This window comes from Pyrgilauda ruficollis, unplaced genomic scaffold, assembly GCF_017590135.1.
Source record: "Pyrgilauda ruficollis isolate IOZ18807 unplaced genomic scaffold, ASM1759013v1 scaffold91, whole genome shotgun sequence".
NCBI classification, from domain to species: Eukaryota; Metazoa; Chordata; class Aves; order Passeriformes; family Passeridae; genus Pyrgilauda; species Pyrgilauda ruficollis.
In genome coordinates, this window is record NW_024531155.1 from 1,541,934 (window position 1) to 1,564,041 (window position 22,108).

Consider the following 22,108-nt stretch of genomic DNA (forward strand, 5'->3'; position numbering starts at 1 on the left):
GCAAAATTATGCATGCACTTTTTAATGCAGACCATTGTTCTCTGAGCACTTAACCAAGATTTCTCAACCAATTTCCATTGGGCATGAGGTCACTCGAAACCCAGGCAAACATATATGGAAGGCAAATGTAATTAATTGTCTGTTCCTCGGTGCTGGAATGTGTGAGACACAGAAATGCAAGTATCAGTTATGCTGTAATTTCAGATTTAATACTCACTAAATGAACACTGACAAATTCCTATAAAGGAAAATTTGTTGCATGCTGCTGCCCTGGAGAGATGATTTTACTACTGGAATGTAACATGGTGAAAGTCTTTTAGATCTGTTTGGCTAAAGTGTTGTCAATCTTTGACGCATGAGCAGCTGCTTCTAAGGACCACAGGATGTGCACACTGCGGCTGCTCTGCTTTCTTAGGCAAGATTTTGTAAAAGCTGCAGTAGGTAGTTTGCAGGTAGTGCAAAGGAAACCTGATAGCTGGTAAGCAGTGAACAAAGAAACTGCCAGTAGAGCCAGAGATAAGAGGGCACCAGTTCTGCAGATACATCTAATTAATTAATACCTTAGAAAACCTGACTACAGCACGTACACCACATTTACTGATACATTTACAAAGACTTGGTTTTCTGCTGGCTCTCCAAGGAACACTTGGAACTGCAATAGGCAAGAGCTGCTGTAGGTTTTGTACAAGTGACACGACGTACAGGCAGCCCGTGCTCATGCGAGCCCTCGCCCCGGCACGCCCCTGTCAGTGTGGCATGGGCAGAGTCTGCCTGTGTATCACCTCTTGCACTGTCCTGCTACAGTGAAAATCACTTCATGCACACTTGAAACACATGCTGCAATTTTATTGTGGACGGTGGGCATTTGCTTTTTTTTCCTCATCCGGTGTAAATGAACACAAAGTTGACACAAGGGTACATTTCTAGATTAGATCCACAACACATTGAAGCGTGTGTGTGTTTGCTCTCTCTTTCCCAGTCTTTCCAATTACCTTGGTGAAAAATGTAACTTTAGTATTTTACAGGACATGGTAAAGCTGTCTCATCTAGGTGATGTCTATATTATAAAAATAAAATAAAATAATATAAATATGTAACATGAACCCAGTGCCCATCGTTAAATAAAATATATGATAAAAAGCAGACCTTCTAGGATGACTGGTTTTGAAATATGCGAATATAATTTAATTATTAAACACTTGAAACAATCTTGATATTAAGCTGCGATAACCAGATTTTTGCATCTATGCTAGATAAAGAAATAACATTCTGTAATAGAGTTACATTGATGAAAGTGAAGGTTACAGTCTTACAATGAATTGCCTAGATAGGAATGCATTAAGCAGTTCTGAAATATTGTCTCATGATGGAGTTCAGTCTACCTCAGAAACTGTTACAACTGGATTTTATTAAGTCCAGCAGTTTATACAGCGATGTTTGGAAACTGCTTTCTCACTGCTATGATCAGATAGGTACAGGAACGAGATTTCTGGGATGTCAAAGAATCCATTAAGACATCAGGAAAGTCCTTTGACAGAAATGTGTTTTACAGTGGAATTGCTTTGTAAACTATTTCTCATGAAGAAATAAATATTAAAAAAGATTCCACTCTCTGCAAAACCGTATTTATGATAGCGGCTGCGTGTGTATGTGTGCACGTATTGCAGGAATATTTACACACATACAGGGGATTTTTCTGCACATTGGTGGACATTACACTTAAATTAATAAAGTAAATCAAATCACCGGTGTTTGTTGCAGGATAACAGTCTTTCAAAAATGACAGGATTCAAAACAAATGCCCGTTGAAAGTGGAGTTTCCAAATAGTCCCAGAAGCTATACAATGTAGCTGGTTAGATCCAGCAAATAGGATGTCATGTCTAGAATCTGATCCAGAATACCTGCCCTTGTCACTCTTCGGATGTTTCTGTCCACTTGTTCACACTGGGGGCCGAGATAGCCTTTTTTACATAAGCATTTGTTGGGCCTTACACAGACACCTCCATGTCGACAGGCTGGGTCACATTTTGCTGTGGGGGAAAAAAACAGCGATTTTCTTTTGTTTAGACCATCACAAACCAAGAAAAGTACAGTACACATTCATTTAGAGCTTTTCTAACCTTGTAGTGATAAAGCATATAAACTAAAAACAACATAGAAAGGATGAAATATTAGGAGTGTTGAAAGCATCTTTTCTAAAGTTTTAGAGTATTAGGGGGAGGAAGTAATTTCGTATATCTGTGAGGACATTTCCTGGGAAAGACTGATAAACTCAAATAACAGATTTTTTTGAAATGTCCAATTCCCTTATTCAGGTTTCATTTCAGAATCTCAGGCAAACTCCTTTGTATACTCAAGAGTTCTGCACTACACACGTGCCTTAGCAAGGCATACTACACCTGAGCAGTGCACCCAATGCACTCCTTTGGCTTTTGAATCACTTAATGCTGGGACCAAAATTCCTTTTGGAGAAAAAAGAGCCAGAGTGTTTTTATTTTTATCAGTTATATAAGTTTCAAAGTTTTCCCCTCTCTTTAGCAGACGCCTGACGATTTATCTATAGAATTCTAGGTTAATCAGCTTGCTTCAGTCTTTCAAATATAGCTCCTATTTTAAATTGTAGCCAGTGTTAGCAAGATTAATAATCAATAACTTTAGTTGTGGAAGTATTTTCTTCTGGAGTAGTCACAGGACTGTGATATATATAATGTACATAATATATCTTTCTTTTTCTGCAGGTGTTATGCTGCTTAATATCATCTATTGCAATGAACTTTAATATGGATTTATGGATATTTATACTACTCTAAAGAAATGCAGGTTTTCTTGATTCTATCCAAGAGTTTCTTAACTACATGAAAAGGAAACTCTTATCTTGTAAGGTAATTTTTCTTATTTAAACTATAATAGCATCTTGAGGTTCGACTTTGACCATCCCTATTAACTGTCGTGTGGGATACAGGGAAGGAAGATCCTCAGCCTACGTATTTTCTGTGGCTTTCTTGCTCATTCTGTCCATCAAATCATCTATCATAAAGCTGTGATTTTTAAAACAAAACAGGTTATTCAAGACCAATTTATATTCACGTTGGAGGCATTTTTAACTTTTATGTTCCACTTGGACAAAGGCTGTAGAATGAGCCTCATTCTTTAAATGCAGGACGGCTCTGGAAAGTGAGGACAATTGAAGTTGGGATGTTTGGCCAGATTAGCTCATCCATTTCTCTAACTGCCTTCATTGCTGGGTTGTAGATGGTCAGCTCATGAATCTTTGTCAGTAAGATACTTTATTAGTGCTTTATTAATTTCATTCCAAAGTCACTTCTGCTCATCACTAAAAACCTGGAGGTTGCTGAAATTTACACTCCAGCCTGTAAGGACTTCATAGCTGATACTGCTTCACCAGAGCCCTCCTAAGTGCCCTTTCAACCTGAATTATCCATGATCCACTGTGGGATCCTTGTTTTCCCTTAGTCCTTGCTATTTCTTTGAGTTCTACTGCCACAATATTAACTATTAACATCTCTTTGTGTGGGCATCTGGTCAAACTCACTGACCAAATACGCCCAGTCAGGGGACTCTGCTGATGCTGAGGAATAAAATCTTTGTAATAACATCTCCTGGTACCCAGGCTGGCTCTGGAACATCTGCATGGGCCAAAATGACACAGCTCTGAGACAGAACCACAGCCTCTGAGATGGTGATGGCACAGCTGTGACACTCTAAGCTTGTTCACCTCATCCCTTGGCTGGCACACCCATCATCTTAGTTCAGTCACAGTCACTTTTCCAAGTGACTTTTAAAAGCTAAAGCAACAAGATGGGACTTGATGAAATCACTGTAATAATGGATCACATTAACATTGATTATTTGCTGTTTTGTGATATGTTGTACAGAGAATTCTCTTCAACAAACTGGAGCCATTTCGTTTGGTAGGATCAAAAACAAGAATGTGCCAAAACTAAAAAATATGCATTAAATTAGTGATGTGCAAAAGACGCAAAGGAGACCTACAGTTCTTCTTTACCATCTTTTCTGCCAAGTCACCTCTCTTTGACACTGACAGTGATAATAGTGGAAGTGGAAGGTGAATGTCCAAACACAGGACATGTAGTGACTGCATCTACTTTCATTTGAAAATCTTGGTGGAAAAAACAAGAATATTTTTGTCATGTTTACACTATCAATTGCATTCTGCACAGGCTCACAATGCATTAGATGTTTTAGCAGTTGCATTCATCTAAAGACTTACTGTTCTCCTGCACCTCATGAAATAAGTATTTTCTAATATTGTCTTACAACTGAAGGCCAACATATTGGTCAACATATACTGAAAATTTCTCTGAGCAAATAATTAAAAGCCAATTATGACATGTCACTGCTTTTTTCACTTGTTGCTGTGAATCTGTATACAAACCAGTTCTGCAGAACTCTCCTTCCCAGCCTTGATTACAGCAGCATTTTCCTGTGGGAGTGCAGTGCCCATTCCGACAGTGCCTTGAGCATTCAGATGTCAGTATCTGTGCAGGCTGAGCTGTTCTTTTGCATTCTTCGGGGACTAAAGGCCTGGAAAAAACCATGCAAACCAAACAAAGAGTTAAAAGTTGTGATCAAAAAGAAAAATTTTGATTTTTAAATTAAAGGCCTGATTCTCTGTTGTATTATCAGTGGGAAAAATCAAGAGATTTTTTTTTTTTCTCAGAAAAAGAAGTAAGCCCAAAGATGATATGTTACAGGAAAATACAGTACAATTTGCTATTATTTTATGTAACTGCCTTCAGAGATCTTCCACAAGATTAAGCAATAGTCCTTGAGAATTCTTGAAGCATGAACCTGCCAAAACCAGCTAATTGAATAGGAGCATCATGGAAAATTAAGTTAATTAATGACAAATACAAAATTACTCATTCTGTAGGAAATCATCTTAACTACTGCATACATATTAAGCTTGAAATGAGTAGAAAAAGATTCTAATAGTTTAGTGGAGAGCTTAGAGAAACCTTGGCTAAGTGTCCAGCTAGAATCCAAACAAACCAAAACAAAATTCTATGAGAGACTAGAATAGAATAGAATAGAATAGAATAGAATAGAATAAGACATTGCTCATTATACTGACATCAGTACTAACACCCCAATTTTATGCAAATAGCTGGAATAGCAGCTTGTGCACTGATTACTCTGTCACATATTAAATTCCTAGACTGATACTCCTGTGCAGAGGAAAGGATAGTTTTTGGGGTCTGAGAAAGAATGGGTATGATGGAGGCGTACAAAACGGTGACAGAAGAGAAAGTGGAAAAAAATTTGGCATTCTTGTTTATCTCCCATTTCAACATCAGAAGAAATATAAAGGGAAAAAATAAGCTAAAGAAAATAAAATTAACTAGCTGAACTTGTGACTACTAAGATATCAAAAGATAGATATCTTAGATGATGCCCATGTTCTACTAGGATTTTAAATAGATATTTCTGTGTGCAATGGCATCATTCAGAGTAATATTAGATAGGGTAAAAATAATTTTTTAAATATAAGCATTCATAGCTAAGTCCCTCACTAGCTGACTGGGCTTACATTTTCCCCTCCCATTTCGACATGCATCTTGTTAAAGGTTCACTACAGGGTTTCTTGCATTTTTCCTTGAAACAGAGTAAAACAGTACAGACCCACTGGTTTGTTTCAGCACAGCACTTTCTCTGCTCAGTCTTAATTACTACCATGATTATTTAAACATCCACAGACAAGAACTGGTTCCCCAAAGATGTTTAGGACAGAAAGAATGTGTAGGTGCTTCTTTAGCATAGCACCAAGTCCTGATTTCCAAAGCATTTCTGAGAATCAGACTGAAGGTTCTGTATTATTTAAGGGCTTTGAAACATATTTTGACACCTTTGGTGCAGCATATTTGAAACCCTTTCAGTTTTACTGTTTACATATTTCCACAGCTGTCTTTTAAATAGAATGCATTATTTTTTTGACCTGTAAGGAATTCCAGTTCTTTAATGAGCAATGAGTGCATTACATATGTTCTGGTTAAGAAAGTTCCTACGCTTAAAAAATTATAAGCAATATTCACAAGCAATGCTGTTTTGGAAATGATTCTAGAAAATAATATGATTTTCAGTGGAGACTTGTTCAAATTTAAGGTAAAAAGATCTGTCTTCTAATTCCTACATCTGGAAGAAAAATCTACATTTGAAATTATTTCTGTATAGCCAACTGCACAGGATGCAACATTCTTTATCTGTCACTATTTAAAGCTCATTTATTTCAAGTTACTTTAAATGGGAGGCTTCTCTTTCTCTTGCTCAATCACAAGTACAGTACAGTGTTTAGCAGGAAACATAACCTCAGGCTCCTTGGAGCATCTCTTGGAAAAGAGCTCCAGTGGCATATCTTTAGCAAAGAATGACCCTTAAGTCACAAAGGTACTTTACTTGGGAAGATAATGATTTATTTTATTAATAGATGTGCAATATTTGTCTATGATAGTGCTATGATACATGGTTCTTTTATGCAATTAGGAAGGCAGAAGTCACACTTTTTTGTATCAAGCTGAGCATGGCTGGTCACTTTTATGATTTAAAGTTTTCTACGGCTCTTGGTACTTGTGAATATAACCTTGCCTTTTATTCTACCATCAATCCAGAACCTGCACTCATCAGCCTTGGATAATATTTATTAATGGTGGGGTGGAGTAGAAACAAAGATGGAAAAAATTCCAGTTGGCAAGGTGCCTTAGGAGAAGAGGAATACAAATGCAGCTGCAGCGGAATCCTTGCATGTGAGAATCGCTGGTTTTCCTGAGCTGTGCTCTGGGAAAAGCCACACTTCTTTCTCAGGATTCGAGTGCTGCTCTGGGACCAACACATGTTGAGAGAAAGCCTCTGCCCCACAGCGCTCACACTTTGCATTCTTAGGGCTTGGAAGGGGTGGAAACGTTCAGGCTCAGCACAATGGAAGTGAGTCTCACAAAGATAGCGTAAGTCCTGAAACTGACTGTTGGGACTTGATCTCTCCCGCACTTAGACAGGACCATGATTTTGTTTATATAACCAGTGCTTCGCTGTGTCTCCTGACGTGGAAAATGGAGGGGAATAGATGGAGCCACACTCCAGGCTGGAGAGAATTTTTTTCCTTGTATCCCTCAATCTATAAAACTCTAAAGGGTACAGCTTGATTACTCTTACAGTAAGCACTATTTGGTCCGCAGAAAGTCAGCCAAAAATGTAGCTGATAATGACTATTTATATGGTCTGTACAATTCTAGTTATCTTAAAGAGCTGTTCATATATACAGTACAGTACAGTATATCTTTCTTGTTAAAACAGGCTTTCATGAAACTGTATAACAACTCTAAATGTATGGAACATGGAGGAAAAGTTGTACTGGGGGCTGGGGCCTCGCTGGATCCCTTCGCTGACGTGTGTAGTAAGCCGGGAATTCTTGACTGTGCAATGTGTAAAATAATTTTTGCTGCCTTACCATAGCTAGTAGTAGTAGAAGAAAGCTGCCTCTACTTTTTAGAGGCATATAAAAGTCCAACATGCTTTAATAGATTAAAACTCATTCTGGCATAGCTCAGGACTTCATGCTTTCATGCATCTCTTCACAGCTCCACTAAACACACAGAGTGAGTTAGTTGCTGTATGTGGTATCTGTTACTCAGATGTGCATAAATCCATGCAAATGCAGGGGCAAGCTCTGCAGTAAAATAATGGTACTGAACAGAAAACAATTCCTCCACCAGGCTTTTGACACAATATAAAAATTCTCTACTTCCCTACTAAAGCGAAGGAAAAAAAAAGGCATACAAAATTCCTGGATGTTCAGATTTCAAAGAGGAGACACTACTGTAGAAACCTTGATATAAAATATATGGAATGGTATGTTTCAATTACCTGCACATGAGATTTAGGTATTAGAATGATACTTAAGTATATCACCAACATTTGTGCATCAGTTGTTGAGGTTTTTTCCTTTATAAGGGAAAATGTCAAGAAAAAGTAATTTTGTTTCACTCCTTGTCATAACCTGAATTTACTGCTTGTCATAGAATAAGCATAGCATCTCTTCAGGTACAGCTTCTAAAATTAAAAAGTATACCTTTAGTCCTGGGAGAGATGCCAAAAGCTCGTTACTTGTCTCCAGATTTACTACATGGGAATAATGTGGAAAAAACTCACGGCTTTTAAGATTTAAACTCAGCAGCATATCAAATTTATTCTTATATGGTATACTTGTTCATGACCTCTAGTCTTAAGAAATTCTGTCATGTTTGAAAACTAGTCCCTAGTGAAGCCTGTATCAATGTTAATAGCTAAGAGGTCAATGCAACTGCTAAACAGTTTGTATTACTGTCAGGGTGGTCATGAAAACAACACCTGCTGCATGAGCACTTGGCAGCTGGGTCAACAGGCACTGTGGGAATTTATCAATTTAGGGGGCCACTTGCATAACACTTTGACTGATGAATTGGGAACGACTGGCTTACTGGGCTAAAGCTGCTCTATTATGTGTGACTTTCTTTAGGATGGCAGAGGCTTCCTGCAGGCACCAGAAAATAAGCAAAAGATAAACTCAGCTGTTTTTTTCCTTATACAGCGATAAAAAGTGAGAATTCCTTAAGAGCCAATGCTAGAAAGACTTTAAGAAAAGGGGAAAAAAAATATAAAACCAAAACAAAAACTTTTACAGTCAGTGAGCTGTGATGTGATTGAAAAAAATCCTTAGGTTTTTCCATCGTGGCTACAAAGGAGTTTTTGTGAAGTACTTCTGTAAAGTGAAACTCTCTAGACTGGTATTTGCAAAAAGCTCTAATTTCTCTTTAGTGTCTCTTGTGGGAATAGTAACTGCATGTGGGTAGGTAAATGAGATAAGACTTTTGCATGCTCCGGCTAAACTAAACATAATTAGACATTAATTCTGGCTTTCCATTCCATCAAATGACTTAAGGGATAGTAACTTTCTGAACAGAGAGAAATCATATGGCCCACCTGGGTTGGTGAGGGCATTCACCAGCAAAATTGGCTCCTTCTACAGAGAGTTTCCAGTAGGAGCTTTGGAGTTTATCTATAACCCATCAGAACTGAGTGTCTTGATGCAGATTACTCTAAAACTGTGTGTTTCCATTTCCACAGGAATTGAAGGCTCAAACAGAGCTTCACTTTCATAAATGCACTTCTTCTGTCATACCACCAAACACTCCTGACTCACGTTAAAAAATCAAATCACTAATGGTTTTCTAAAGAGCCTGAACAGTGTCAAAATGAGGTATGACCTAGATATTGTCCCTTTGTGTCTGAAATCAGTCTGTTTGGAAATGCTTTCCGACAGCGGAAATCCCGGAAGGTGATGATGGAAAGGATGATAAGTGGAATTATATACTCTGGAGGGGCATGAAAGAGGAGTGAGATGGTTTGAATCAAGTTCAAGTTTCAATCCAACGGGAAGCGGCTATTCCGGCTGTTGATATGAAACACATTGAAATCCAGATCTATAAGGTGTTACAAGGAGAGGAAGAGGAAATCTTCTTCTGTGTGCAGGAACACTTGCTCAGGCTCTGCCCTCCTTCATAAAAATCACCTGCTGGTTTCAGTGAGCCATCCTGGTCAAAAGTTACTCATCCCCTTTGGAATCACTGTATGGATGGTGGCAAACTCTTAAAGCTTCACAATTAAAGCTTCATAGCACATCTTTTAAAAAGAAAACTTTTGCATTGTCTGCCACTTCTAGACGCTTCTCTGGACATCTTTCCTTTTATCTGTAATTTCCTTAGAAATTAAAGTGGTCATATTGTAAGTACTCTAAAAGAAAACTTACAAAGCCTCTTTATGACTGTTCTTCCACCATACAAAGTTTATTTTCTTACTTCTTGGTCTAGTAATAATGTTTAAATTACAGAGTGTATGGACCTATCAACAGATCTTACTTATTGAAATATTAATTTTCGCAGTTGGTTTTCTCCTCTCATCATGCTAGAAAAAGGATTGCTTTTTCTTTTCTAATGGGTTTGTCTCATATTTTCTCTATTATTGACTAACTGGAATCTTTTGAGCTCTATACATTTTCTACATCACTGTTTACTTAGTTGATTTTTCTTTTCAGTTCATCAATACTTTTGTGATTGATATTAGTATGTATTTTTAGAAACAGAAAACATGACAGAAAAGTTATAAAACAGAAAGTAGAAAACTGAAAAATAAAGAGGTTTTGGTGTTTGGTCACAAAAACAATTTATAAAATGCTAATATTTGCATTGACCTTCAGGATATCTGACTAACCCTACCTTTTAGTTGAGAAGAACATAAGTCTTTCTCCCTGTATCTCCTCACTAGTTCCAATACCTGGAAAGTAGTAGTAATGGGTTTTTTTTATAATGGTCAAACAGTGGAAATATTTTTCAGAGACAGTTTTAACTTAAGAATGTCTTTTAACTGCCAGTTTAACTAATGTGCCCAATGTTAGTTTTATGTGCCTGTAATTTTTAATGTTTCCCACATCTCCTCCATCTTCAAAGCTAAATATGCTATTGGCTATACTCATTTGTCTATGGGATATTTTTGGTAATATGTAGTACACCTATATACTTCACATGCTTAGGACTTTTTTTTAATCACTTCATTGTCTGTGACCTCTCAGGCACTAATGTATTATTATAACGACCTTTTTACAAAGAGAAGGATTATTTAACTCAGTGCTTTTAGTGGGGGTCTATTTAGTTATTGATATGAAGTATTTGGAAGAACTGAACAAAAGTTTTACTGTGGTACCTGGAATTCTGTATTTCAAACTGCTTTGATAATTGTGGGATTCAGAACCTCTGTGTTGATCATGTTCATTAATTTGTCATATTCACCTCAGTTTAACACCTCATTTCTGTTACACTTGAAGGATTCTTGTAGGATGGGACTTTCCCATTGCTGAGTGTTGAAGACTAATGCAAAGAGGTCTCTGGATTACCCTCATCTTCTGATCTCCTAATGTTTTAACCTGCCCATCTAATTTGATTTCTTTCTGTGTCCAAGTAATAGATTTCTGTCTTAAGCTACATTTGAGACAAGAAAAATAGGAGTCATGATTATGTTTGATTCTGCAGTAGTTTTCTACAAGGCAAAAGGACATGGCCTCAAGCTGTGCCAGGCGAAGTTCAGGTTGGAGATCAGGAAGTATTTTTTCACTGAAAGGGTTTTTAAGCATTGGAATGGACTGCCCAGGGAAGTGGTGGAATCACCATCCCTGGAGATGTCCAAGAAACACCTGCACATGGCACTCAGTGCTGTTTAGTTGACAGGGTGGTCATCTGTCAAAGGCTGGATTTGCTGATCTTGGAGGTCTTTTCCAACCTTAATGTTTCTATGATTCTAAAAAGATCAAAAGAAATAAAACCCTGCACCTTCATGTAACATTTATTTCTTAAAATAAAATAAAAAAATTTGTAAGCTTGCAGCAGCTTACGAATGACCACTAGGAGAAGAAGGTTGGGTTTGCATGGAATTGTTAATTTCCAGCAAGCGACTTCTCTAAGGCATGATAATTTTGTTCTTCTATACTGCCCCAGACATGGAAGATTCTCTTTGCAAATTAACAGGTCTGCAAGAGACCACCTCTCACAGGGGTTTTTTAGAAGTAATGAATTTATAAGACATGACAAATCAATAGTTGCATGATTTTATTATTACCTGTAGCATCTTTACTTTGTGTTCTATGAAGCTTAGTGTGGTAGGGTTTATGTGAATATTTGTTGTATTGGTGTGGTGCACACCACGAGGCGAAGCAACAAAATATTAACATGGAAAAGAATATTATCTTATAAACAACAATAGTTTTTACTAAAACTTTACATGAACATTTGCCAAAGCCATGGAATTTTTAAGTTTGCATGGGTGGTATGAACTTAGCATGGAATGGTAAATACATCTGCAATGCTCCGTTGTGGAAGTCACTCATTATCCTTCTCTTAAAAGCTGCAGTGGTGTGAGACTGAAAGACAGCAAAACTCAAAACTTTGCCTAAATGAAAATTATCCTGTGCTTCTGAGAAGTGTTACCAAAAATTACATCCCTTTGCCACAGTCTGTTTAATTTCAACTGTGTGCCAATTTACAAAAGTATTTTATAGTTTTCTGGTTACTTTCACCAGTAACCAAACACAGTCTTGACCCTTTTCCATGCACGAAAACAGCCAACCATGAGTGCAGCAATGGGAGGTCTGGCCTTTCAGGTATGTCAGCTGAAGACCACCCTACTGGAAGAGGTAACAAGAACAAAAAGCTGAGGTCAAAAAAGGCTGTCCCATGTAATTAGATACTAATAGTGGATTTAGGGTGTAAAATTCACTTAAAACCATACACCAACAGACTAAACAATCCCAGAAAGAATGGGAAGTTTTGTTCTAAAAAAATGTCTTCAATACCAGAAAGCATAAATAAAACATACATAATAACCTTGACTGACAGACAGCACCAACCTGCAGTAACATCTGCTTCCAAATTATTTGTTGTAGTTTTGGAGTAGTACAATTATAAAACACTGGAAGTCCACTACCCCTGAAATTCTACTCTAACCTATAGAACAATGTGCAACCAGTGTCATCATTTTCTTGTTGTATTCCCTTGTTATCCCACTAACAATGTTTAGAATTTAAGTCTGACAAGAAAATAAATTCCTCCCTTAAGAGCAAAGCCAAAAATGAAAGTTTGACTGTATCTGATACCCATGGAAGAATATGCTGAAGAAGATGCTGAACAAATAGGCAGCTGCTTTTGTAGGGTACGATGGGGTCAAAGAAATGATAAAAAATAAACTTCACTTCTGTTGGCTGTCTCATTGTGTGTTGATTTCTGATACTTTTGCAGGATGGATGTGCTATTTTTACATGTCAGAACCTGGTCCGATAGAGCAGCAAGATGCATCATGAAGAACGTGGTACTTCCCCAGCTAAAGTGAGTATCTATCTGCTAGTCATCAGCTCTTATTGCTGCTGGGGCCCTTGGGGCATGTTGGGAACTGGCATTTTGCAGTCCTTTCAGATTCCTTAATATTTTCATACATCCAGCTGCTCTGCAAAGATCATGCCTTGAGGAACTTTGGCTTGATAATTTTCATTTATCCTCATTTACAACTGGTAAATTAGTCTGAATAATTAGAGCAATCCTATTAATTCCATGTCTTAGAAGTCACTTGAGTGAGATTTGTAAGCCCTTTGGAAGCAGTTCTTTACGAAATTTAAAGAATTTTGTGTATTTCTGGCACAGAGTCCAAGGACAGAGGATTTCCCTCCTTGGTGCTCCAAGCTTGCTAAGGGAGAGATATGTAATAGAAGGGGTATGGAAGGAGTATGTTCGATATTAATAAGCAGTGACAACTCACACCTACTGAAAACTGAGTTCTCTCTGTTATTGTTCATTGGTGGTATCTCCTGTACAACAGAAGAGATATTTGGGAAAGAATGAATGAGTCCCTTTGAGCTTACTGTGGCCAAACTGACCCTGGCTAGGACTGACAGGTTACTTTCTGTAGTTGCTTTTTAGTACACAGAACAGGTTTTGTCACCCAGTGCTGATCTTTGGAGGCAGCTCCTGTTGTGCCTTGTTCCATCACAGTGGCAGGTGAGGAAGCAGCAGCACTGGGGAGAATTCCAGCATCTGCCTTCCACAGATGCTGCATAACTTTCTGTGGTACTTACAAATCATCTGGCTACAGAACTACCAGGAGCATCTTCTAACAGTAAATATGGTTCCATATTAAATAGGTCTACTTCTCTATGGAAACATGCTAAGAATATACATCTAGGTGGGAAAATGGGCAGCTTTCAGCACAATGTCAAAGTGTAAAAATTCCCAGAAGTTAGTGCTGGTTACCCATCTGCTGTTCTGACATTCACTTCCTAGGAGACAGTGAATCTCTTCTGCTTGCTGCTGCTGGAACATTTGCTTTTAGGAAGCCCCATGCATCGGGAATTTTCCTTTTTATTGAACAACAGCATTGCATAATTCAGCCACAAGAACAGAACTGCAGTTACCTTCTGGTTTTTAAGCTACTGAGGGAAAGGCTGATCCCAAAGAAGGGTGCAATACTCACCTTTTTGGGTCAACGATCTTGTAGAGTTTTCCACTGTGAGGCTGTGTCATACTTTTACTGCTTGATAATATGTAAATCTCACCTGTTAGGGAAAACAGTGCAATAAATTACTTCTCCTTTCCTAAGATGTTAAATACATGACTTTTGTGATCTGGTTGTATTTGCCAAATGAGATTTTTAAAAACTTCAGAAGAAGCACTAAAATATACAACAGAATCATTTGCTACTTGAAAATTTATATAAGCACTTTCCCAAAATTGATGCTAAAATGTGAAAAACATTCTATCATGAGAGTTTTTTTTTTCATATAGTATGGAATTGATTAAAAAAATTAAAATGGTGAGGAAGGGAGAAGAGGGGTCAGTGTGCTCATGCAATATCTTTGCCCTTTAATTCCGTAATGCTGGAAATAAAAGCAAGTATTTTATACATTGTGCCATAGTGAGTGCCACAGTTCAAGCATGTGAGACACACTAACGATTTTTGCCCCTTCCAGCAACACATTCTCTTCTCAGTTCTTCCTACAAGGCTGCTGAGGATGTAGCTGAGAGCACTGTAGACAGCATTGGCAAAGGACAAACAGGCTTCTTTTCAAACATTTACTATAATTATGAATACTGCTGCAGAAATTACTGATAAGCCTTATAAATTAGGAAAAATTCTTTTAGTACTTACCCAATTCATCTTCTCCAAATCCCAAGACAGGGCCTGAAAAGAAGCCTCTACATGAGCCAGTGTTGCCAAGACAGAGGGGTTTCTCTTGCCACTGTTTGGTTGCAGGACTCTGTTGCAGTGTTAAAAAATTTCTACATTCACAAATACATTAAAAAAAAAAAAAAAAGTTATATTACATTTTGAACAGAGGGTTTTCATTGTCCAGATAAATAAGTAAACACTTCCTGCAAGTAGCTTCATAGATACATCTGTGCAGTTCCTTGTCTTACGACTTCCTTTTCCCAAGGATTAGGTATGTTCTGTATGTCACCATTCATTAGAATGCTGTCCTATTTTATTCCCAGATCTAATCTGCATTACCACGCTGCTAAACTGGCCAAGTGACACAATATACAGGACTGTTGCTGTGGCTTTATACAGGCAGCTGAGTGACTAAATCCACTTCACAGGCATTTCTGTTTAGGAGTGAGCTGTGCAACACCTACCCATTGCGGTCTCCAAACACATAACTTCCATAGAGCCTCTCCGACTGGCAGCCCCGATACACAAATCCACCAACCAGGGAGCCGCTGCTAAATGGTTTGAATTCTAGAAGGGAGGGCTCACTCTCTGAAAAGGAACTACCATAGCATTAGATCACATGCATTTTCATATTGATGCACATTTAGGAAAATGTTACTGCTTCAAGAAAAGAGATTAATTCCATTTAAAGATTCTTCAGAATTCAAGATGTTTTGCCAGAAATGAGATGTTAAAAAAAAAAAAAAATCATAAAATTACAACAAAGACTGTTTGTGAAACAATCCATTAGAGATTTCAAAAGGCCCTAATTGCTTTCTTCTATGCGCACAAGCTGGGAGAATAAAACTACATAAAGATTAGGCTGGACTTCCACTGAAACCAGTATGATTACTGCTATTAATTTCTACATGTCAATCCAGTCTGCAGACTGGATCTCCTGAACTTCAGGAACAAAATAACCCCCATTTACTGTAGAGTCCAGTGCAGAAATTCCAGTGATTTTCAGTAGAATTAGTTTTGAAATCCTTTCAATGGTTTGAGAAACTTTCCAAGGCACAGTTTTAAACATGGTATGTGTGTTATATCCCATAAAACACTACTATTACTGGCTGTACCTTCTCATGGTAATTTATTTTATGTTGCTATAGTAGTTGCAATTCCTATACTTTCTCCCCCGCTTTTTTTATTTCACAAAACCACAGAGTTTAGTCCTATCAAACAATTCTTCAAGGAAGTTCCAGTGTACATGTATCCTACTGATGCAATCAAATACCACTTAGGGTACAAGCAGACTCCATTTGACATGCTAGTTGCATAATTTTAAAAAAAGCCACAGCCAGTCAACCATTTTTAATAGGATTTTTTTTTTTTTTTTGGTCAGAGGGCTATCTGCAAGCCTTTGATAAATGCATTTCCCAGATTGTTCTACATGAGATACAGCTGAAAATTTATGGGGGAGAAAAAGACGATGAACTCTTTTTATTGTAGCCATTGACCCACAGCCTAGTATTAATATTGGCAAGCTGCTGTGGATATACACAATATTGCTTAGTTTACTCTGCAATAAGGATGCAGTCAAAATTCCATTGGAGCAGTGGTTAACCAAATATTATTCTTTGGTTTGGCTTTTATAAAATGGACACAGAAAATCCATGCAATAACTGCAGTAGTTCAATTGCATTATGCTGTTGCATACTGTTGTGCCAGCCAGCACAGCTGCTTTGCTTTTAAGGGAAGTACAGGTGGGAGAACCTAAGGATGTGATTAGATAGGGAAATGCTACATTCCAGGAGACAGGCCAGTTCTCAACGCCTTTACACACCGTTGGCATTTATCACATGTTACCATCAGGAATTTACAAGCTGCTAAATGGGCATTCAAGGCAGGTGATAGCTCAGAGGAAGTGTCACCTGGCTTGCCTGAACTAGCAAGGGATCTTGGTGAGCACCTGAGTTAAACATCAAATTGAAATTGTGACTGGTAATCATACTGATTCAGAGAGAGCATGAAGCACTTTAATATTCTAAAGTCCCTAATTGAGTGTATTTATCTTTTTGTAATCTAATCTAAACTAGTAATTTATTCTGAAGTAGCAGCATAGTGCCTTTTTCTAAGTTTTTTATTTTTAGTAACATTTAAACAGAGCTCAGTCATTTCCCTGTTTGGTTGTGGTCTGCTGTTGTCTATCTCACTTTTTCCATTATAAGAGGCACATTACATGAGGTTTCCATTCTCTGTCTCAAAAGGTTATTTGTGAAAGACTAAGAATACGTTTTCATCATTTCCTGATATTCCAAAATATTCTCTTTATGAGCCAAAATATGCAGCAACAGTGAGATCTTTGACAGACTAGCAACTGTCAAATTTGTTAAATCTTATTTACATGATACTCTACACCAACAAGAACAAAGTTGAGTCATTTCAATTTGGTTTTGGCCTGCATCTTTTATCCGCTTCTACATCGAAGATTTCTTTTGAAAAGATAGACATTTCTCTTCTATCTCAGATAAGTTGTCTATCCTATCTATGCTGTAATTTTCCTATCATGGCTATACAGGCCTTTACATATTCTCTTCTACTTTCTGTTTATTATTCCATGGAAATAGAACCTGACTGTTGCCAGCTTTAACCTGGATAGAACTTACCATAGTCTTTGCCCTTTATTATTTGTAAGATCCTTGCTGAAGATCTGTTCTTTCCATTTGAATCTGAACAAAGTATAGTTAAATTGATGTTTACATCTGTTGGGTGCCGGTCCACAGCACACCTTTAAAACCACAAAAAAAGAGAAAATCCATGAGTTCATAACATATAACTATCAATATGAAGCATTACATTTTAAAGCATTATTATTTCTTTGTGGTACCTATTGTTTCATTTGAGGGACCTATTTCATACTGAGCCAAAACACCTGAGAAATGCATTGAACTTATATACAGGAGATAGTACAAGTTTCCCATTCCCACACATTTCTGTGTCATGTGAAATAAAACTATTTTTCCCTAGTGATGTAATGTAGTCTGCAATATAGCACCTGAAAAGAATAATGCCTTAAGCTAAATGAACTTATATGGTGTAGGGATTTTGGGCTGTTAAAAAGTCCTATAATCAAGTCCTTATCTGAACAACTTGGCTTCCTATTTTTTTTTCAAACCAAGACTTTAAAAGTCACTTCAGTACTACCACCCACCTAATTTGCTGAATTATGTGTTGTTTAGTTAAAGCATTGTTCTCCTCCTTGCTATTGTTTAGATATCACCAGATGTTCTCATTTGTTTTCCACGTGCCTTTTTTCCCCAGTCAAGATTTCCATTTAAGCTGTACTTTACCAACTTTCTGCTTTTTTAAGCTTTTTCTTTCACAAAGGTAGTAATTTTATTACTAATTAAAGCTAAAAATTCTGTACTTTGTTTCTGTCATTTTGGTCTTGACTTGTAGTAGTTTTGCATGCTCTTCTCTTTCCCCTTTGCCAATGTACATTTGTTTCTAACTGTGACATGTGTGGAGGTGGAGGAGTGGAAGATTCAAAAAGTTCACGAGTGCTTTTATTATTGAAATATTGCCACCTATCTGAATAAAAAAAAAAGCCTTGTTAAAAATAGTGTCTGCTCCCGAGTAATTTCAGTTTAGTTGAAACTTACTTACCGGCCTGGATTGTGGAGTCCATGTGCAAAAATCTCAGGAGGTTGGTTGGTGCTGTTGAAGTGTGGGTTGCTCCGTGGGATGGAATAAGGGACATTGCACAGGTCAGTATTGACATCAAGGCGCAATACAGAACCTGTAAAATCACTGAGAGAGTTGGAGGGTAAAATAATTGGGTTTTTAAAGGTGTTTTACTGGTAGATTTAATCCACATAATATTAGAGTGAACCAGCAAAATAAATGACCCACTTTACTGATTAATCATGTAGAGATGGATTTCATGGTGGATGCAAGTCCAAAGAAGTGTAGCAGAGCCTTTCAGAGATTCACTTTGGCAAATATCTTGCCTTGTTATGTGCAGACTAAAATGCCTCTGATCATGTTGTTGGGAAGCAACTTGATCATAAGAACAACTTTCCAAACACCAAAATTGTTTAGGGCCTCAAATATAAGGTAGTAACTCTTTTATACTGTGTGTCATCTAGAGTAACTGGATATAGTCACTTTGTAATTACAAAGTGCTTTTTGCTCACACTTTGGATCCTACTCTTGAATTCAATGATTTCTAGTCACAATACAATCCAAAGACTAAGTCTATAGAAAGCAAGTGAGAAAAATTGGTATTGTTTGAATGGAGCTTACTTTTTTGCAAATATTCAGAACTTTCTTATTACATGAAACAGGAGAAACTAAAAAGTTTTAACTTACATTGGTGATTGGGATGGAGGAAAGGAGAAGTAGAAGAGCACACTCTTACCATAAACATGGAATGAGGTGATGTTGAAATTAATTCCATTCCATAAATTTAAAACCAGGTACTACAATTGCCCTCTGGTCTGGGTTTTGAGTATACCCTTGTACTTAAAAAATATTTTAAAAACCACAGGAGCACCTGCAATTCTCCTGAGCCAAACAGGCCTTGGAGCACAATAATAGAAGTTTATCCACTGGTAGTTTTTGTACCTTAAACCATCCATCTCCTCCATGTCATCTAGAGTGATCATGCCATCTCCAAGAAAAATGTATAGGAAACCATCTGGGCCAAACAGCAGCTGTCCTCCTAGATGTTTTCTATGTAGTTCTGCTACTTCCAAAAACACTCTTGCTGTCCTCATGTCAACTTGGTGTGGATTTTTCCTGCAAGTTAAAGATATGAACATAGTTTTCACAGTTCACTATCATTGTTCTTCTTTCTGAAAATACACTTGACTTATTCAAATTATACTTTGAGATGTGGATGTTGTAACTGGGTGGAAAAATGCCTAACAGTTATTTCTGAGAAATTTCAATTTTCTAGCATTCACAAACAATTACTTTGCTGCCTATACATAATAAGTAGGAAGTAATTATAATTAAAAATGACAGAATAACTGAAAAAATCTCAAAAAGAAAAAAAACCCCAAAACTCTGCACTTACTGTCATTCCAAAACTACTAATAAAATCCACAATAGTTTTTCTGCAGGTGCCCAAGTTTATACATTGTAAACCTCATATCCCTTTTAGAAATCAGAAATACTAGGGTGCAGAGGTTGCTGAGAAATACAGAGTTTGTTAATTTTAGACTTCTTACTGATACCTGGATACTGTGTACTCTACGACCCTAAGGATGTGGTCATGAGGTCCAATAGCCCACCGTTCTTGGTTGGTGGTATAAGACACATAGAGCTTTCCATTTTTCTTGTAATTGGGGTGGAATGCAAGGCTTAACAGTCCTCTTTCATCTCCTCCCTGCAGTCAAATGAAAAACACAAAGAATTGTGAAGTTAATTATGTTCTTTATTGTGTTTCAGCTGGAACCCAAAAAAAAAAAAAAAGTTTCTTTCTTGTGGATAATCTTTGCCCAAACTCTTTTATTTCTTTCCTGACTACTGCACAAAAAGGATTATAAAACATTTCACTTTGGGGAAGTCTTTAAGAGTTAGAACAAGACAATTGCCTTATGTAGTTATCTATGCACAAGTCTGCTACGCCACTTTTGTGGAGTGATTTGTGTACGTAATCTTTGGGAAGCCATGAAGACAAGTTTAAGTGCTGTGAAGGATTCTTTGCTGGGTTACTAGGTTGCTTGTAATTCGTAGAAGACGAATAAAAAGGTCTATAATCAGCAGTCACTTCTAATCCAAGTATCCAAAACCTAAAACACAGTGCTGGCTGCCAACTCCCACTGTCTTGGCAATATGTTTAGAAAACAGTTAAATTGCTTGTGTAATATGTAAACCTTTGTTTTACCCTGGAGGCAGCAACATCAGTTGTCACAACTATGGTGGTCTGTTCATCATAGCTGGTGTACTGTAGGTAATAAGCAGCCTTGGTCTGTGTGCAGAGAAACCATAGTTTTACATGTGGTCCTTCACTGGAAAGGGTTTTTGGGTTGTTTTTTTTTGTTTTTTTTTTTTTTTTTTTTTTTTTTTTTTTTTTTTTTTTTATATAGAAATAGAAAAATCTCAGAACAACTTGCTTTTGTTATTATGTTTGCCATGAAGATAGTACAGTTCTATATTAAACATCCAATCCATGTAATGTACTGTGACAATGCAAATACCCTGTCAACTTAAATAGAAGGCTGTTTTCTTTATGGCTACTAAAAAGCTTCTAAAAATGTATGTACTATTAATATGCCTGAAACTGTATTTGTATAAATGAAAAATAAAACTCAGAGTCATTTGTTGCTCTTGAGGCAGTACAGGGAGCGAAGCTGAGGCTCGGAAATAAACACAGCACATAGTTAACAATTCAAATTCAATTGATATGTGTGATTACCCACAAGGTGATAGATGTTTTGGGGTTTGACTCAGGACTTGCCAGCCCTTCAAAACTAGAACCAGTGACTGTTGTAGATTCAAGTTCTCCAGCTCTGCACCCATAAGGAGACAACGTTTTGCAACTCTAACCACACCCAAGATAAGTAATTATGAAATTTGAAATTATAAGATAAAATGAAGCTTTAAAATGTATTTGCACTTCAGAGTGATGGATGGGCCTGTCTTCCTGTTGAAAGTCATCCCACAAAGGGCCTAATTGGGAAAGTGCACAGCTTTAATTTATTTTAATTCAACATGATTGCCGTACTTCCTTTTTAATCACAACCACCAAAGGGAAACCTGAGTCAGAAATGGAGATGTAAATAGGTCAAGAGATTTCCATACAAACAGATTTGTACAATGAAATCTGGATCCTGCTAATTTAGAGGCAGACAAAATTTGCTAGTTTGTTTGCTAGAAAAATTTAGTTTCAGGGGGTTATCAGAGAGGTTAGTTTTGAAAGTCTAGTGAGAGCTGCCAAATCAGTTGCAGTCATCATGGATGAAGGGACTGCCAATCCAGCTCTTTCTCCTTTACGAGCCAAAAATAATTCTGCAGCTGAGTCTGAACTGATTGTAGATATTATTGTTTGAGTTTCTAAGAGCTTTGACCAAGTTGCTCTGATAAAGTCTGAAGCAAAGGGAGGCAAATCAGTTGCTTTGGGAACAGGAAGGCATATTTCAGAGATTCCTGAGGAATGATTCTATCTGTTGTGCCCAGACAAAGACAGTCCTATTTCTTCTCCTGAGAGATGAGTTCAGCTCATTTAAGGGCCCAGGAATGTCAGTGAGTCACTCTAGGTCTGCCATGCAAGGTGAGTTATTGAAAGTATTAGTAAGAAAAGATCTTTTTGTTACTGAGCTGAAGATTTTATTTAGTGCTTGATGC

At 37.3% G+C, this 22,108-nt stretch overlaps 1 protein-coding gene across 1 annotated transcript in view; it reads right to left on the bottom strand.

The window, feature by feature from the left end:
- Positions 1 to 890: 890 nt before the first annotated feature.
- Positions 891 to 22,108, bottom strand: part of LOC121365227 (hedgehog interacting protein) — a 68,153-nt gene continuing 46,935 nt past the window's right edge. Inside the window, exons 5-13 of the mRNA XM_041489233.1 lie at positions 19,996 to 20,147; positions 19,382 to 19,555; positions 18,422 to 18,565; positions 17,422 to 17,543; positions 15,241 to 15,364; positions 14,756 to 14,886; positions 14,081 to 14,162; positions 4,419 to 4,567; positions 891 to 2,031 (exon numbers count right to left, since the gene is read on the bottom strand). Coding sequence (XP_041345167.1) covers positions 1,838 to 2,031; positions 4,419 to 4,567; positions 14,081 to 14,162; positions 14,756 to 14,886; positions 15,241 to 15,364; positions 17,422 to 17,543; positions 18,422 to 18,565; positions 19,382 to 19,555; positions 19,996 to 20,147 — 1,272 coding nt within the window. The 3' untranslated portion in view covers positions 891 to 1,837. The remainder of the gene's footprint in view (positions 2,032 to 4,418; positions 4,568 to 14,080; positions 14,163 to 14,755; positions 14,887 to 15,240; positions 15,365 to 17,421; positions 17,544 to 18,421; positions 18,566 to 19,381; positions 19,556 to 19,995; positions 20,148 to 22,108) is intronic.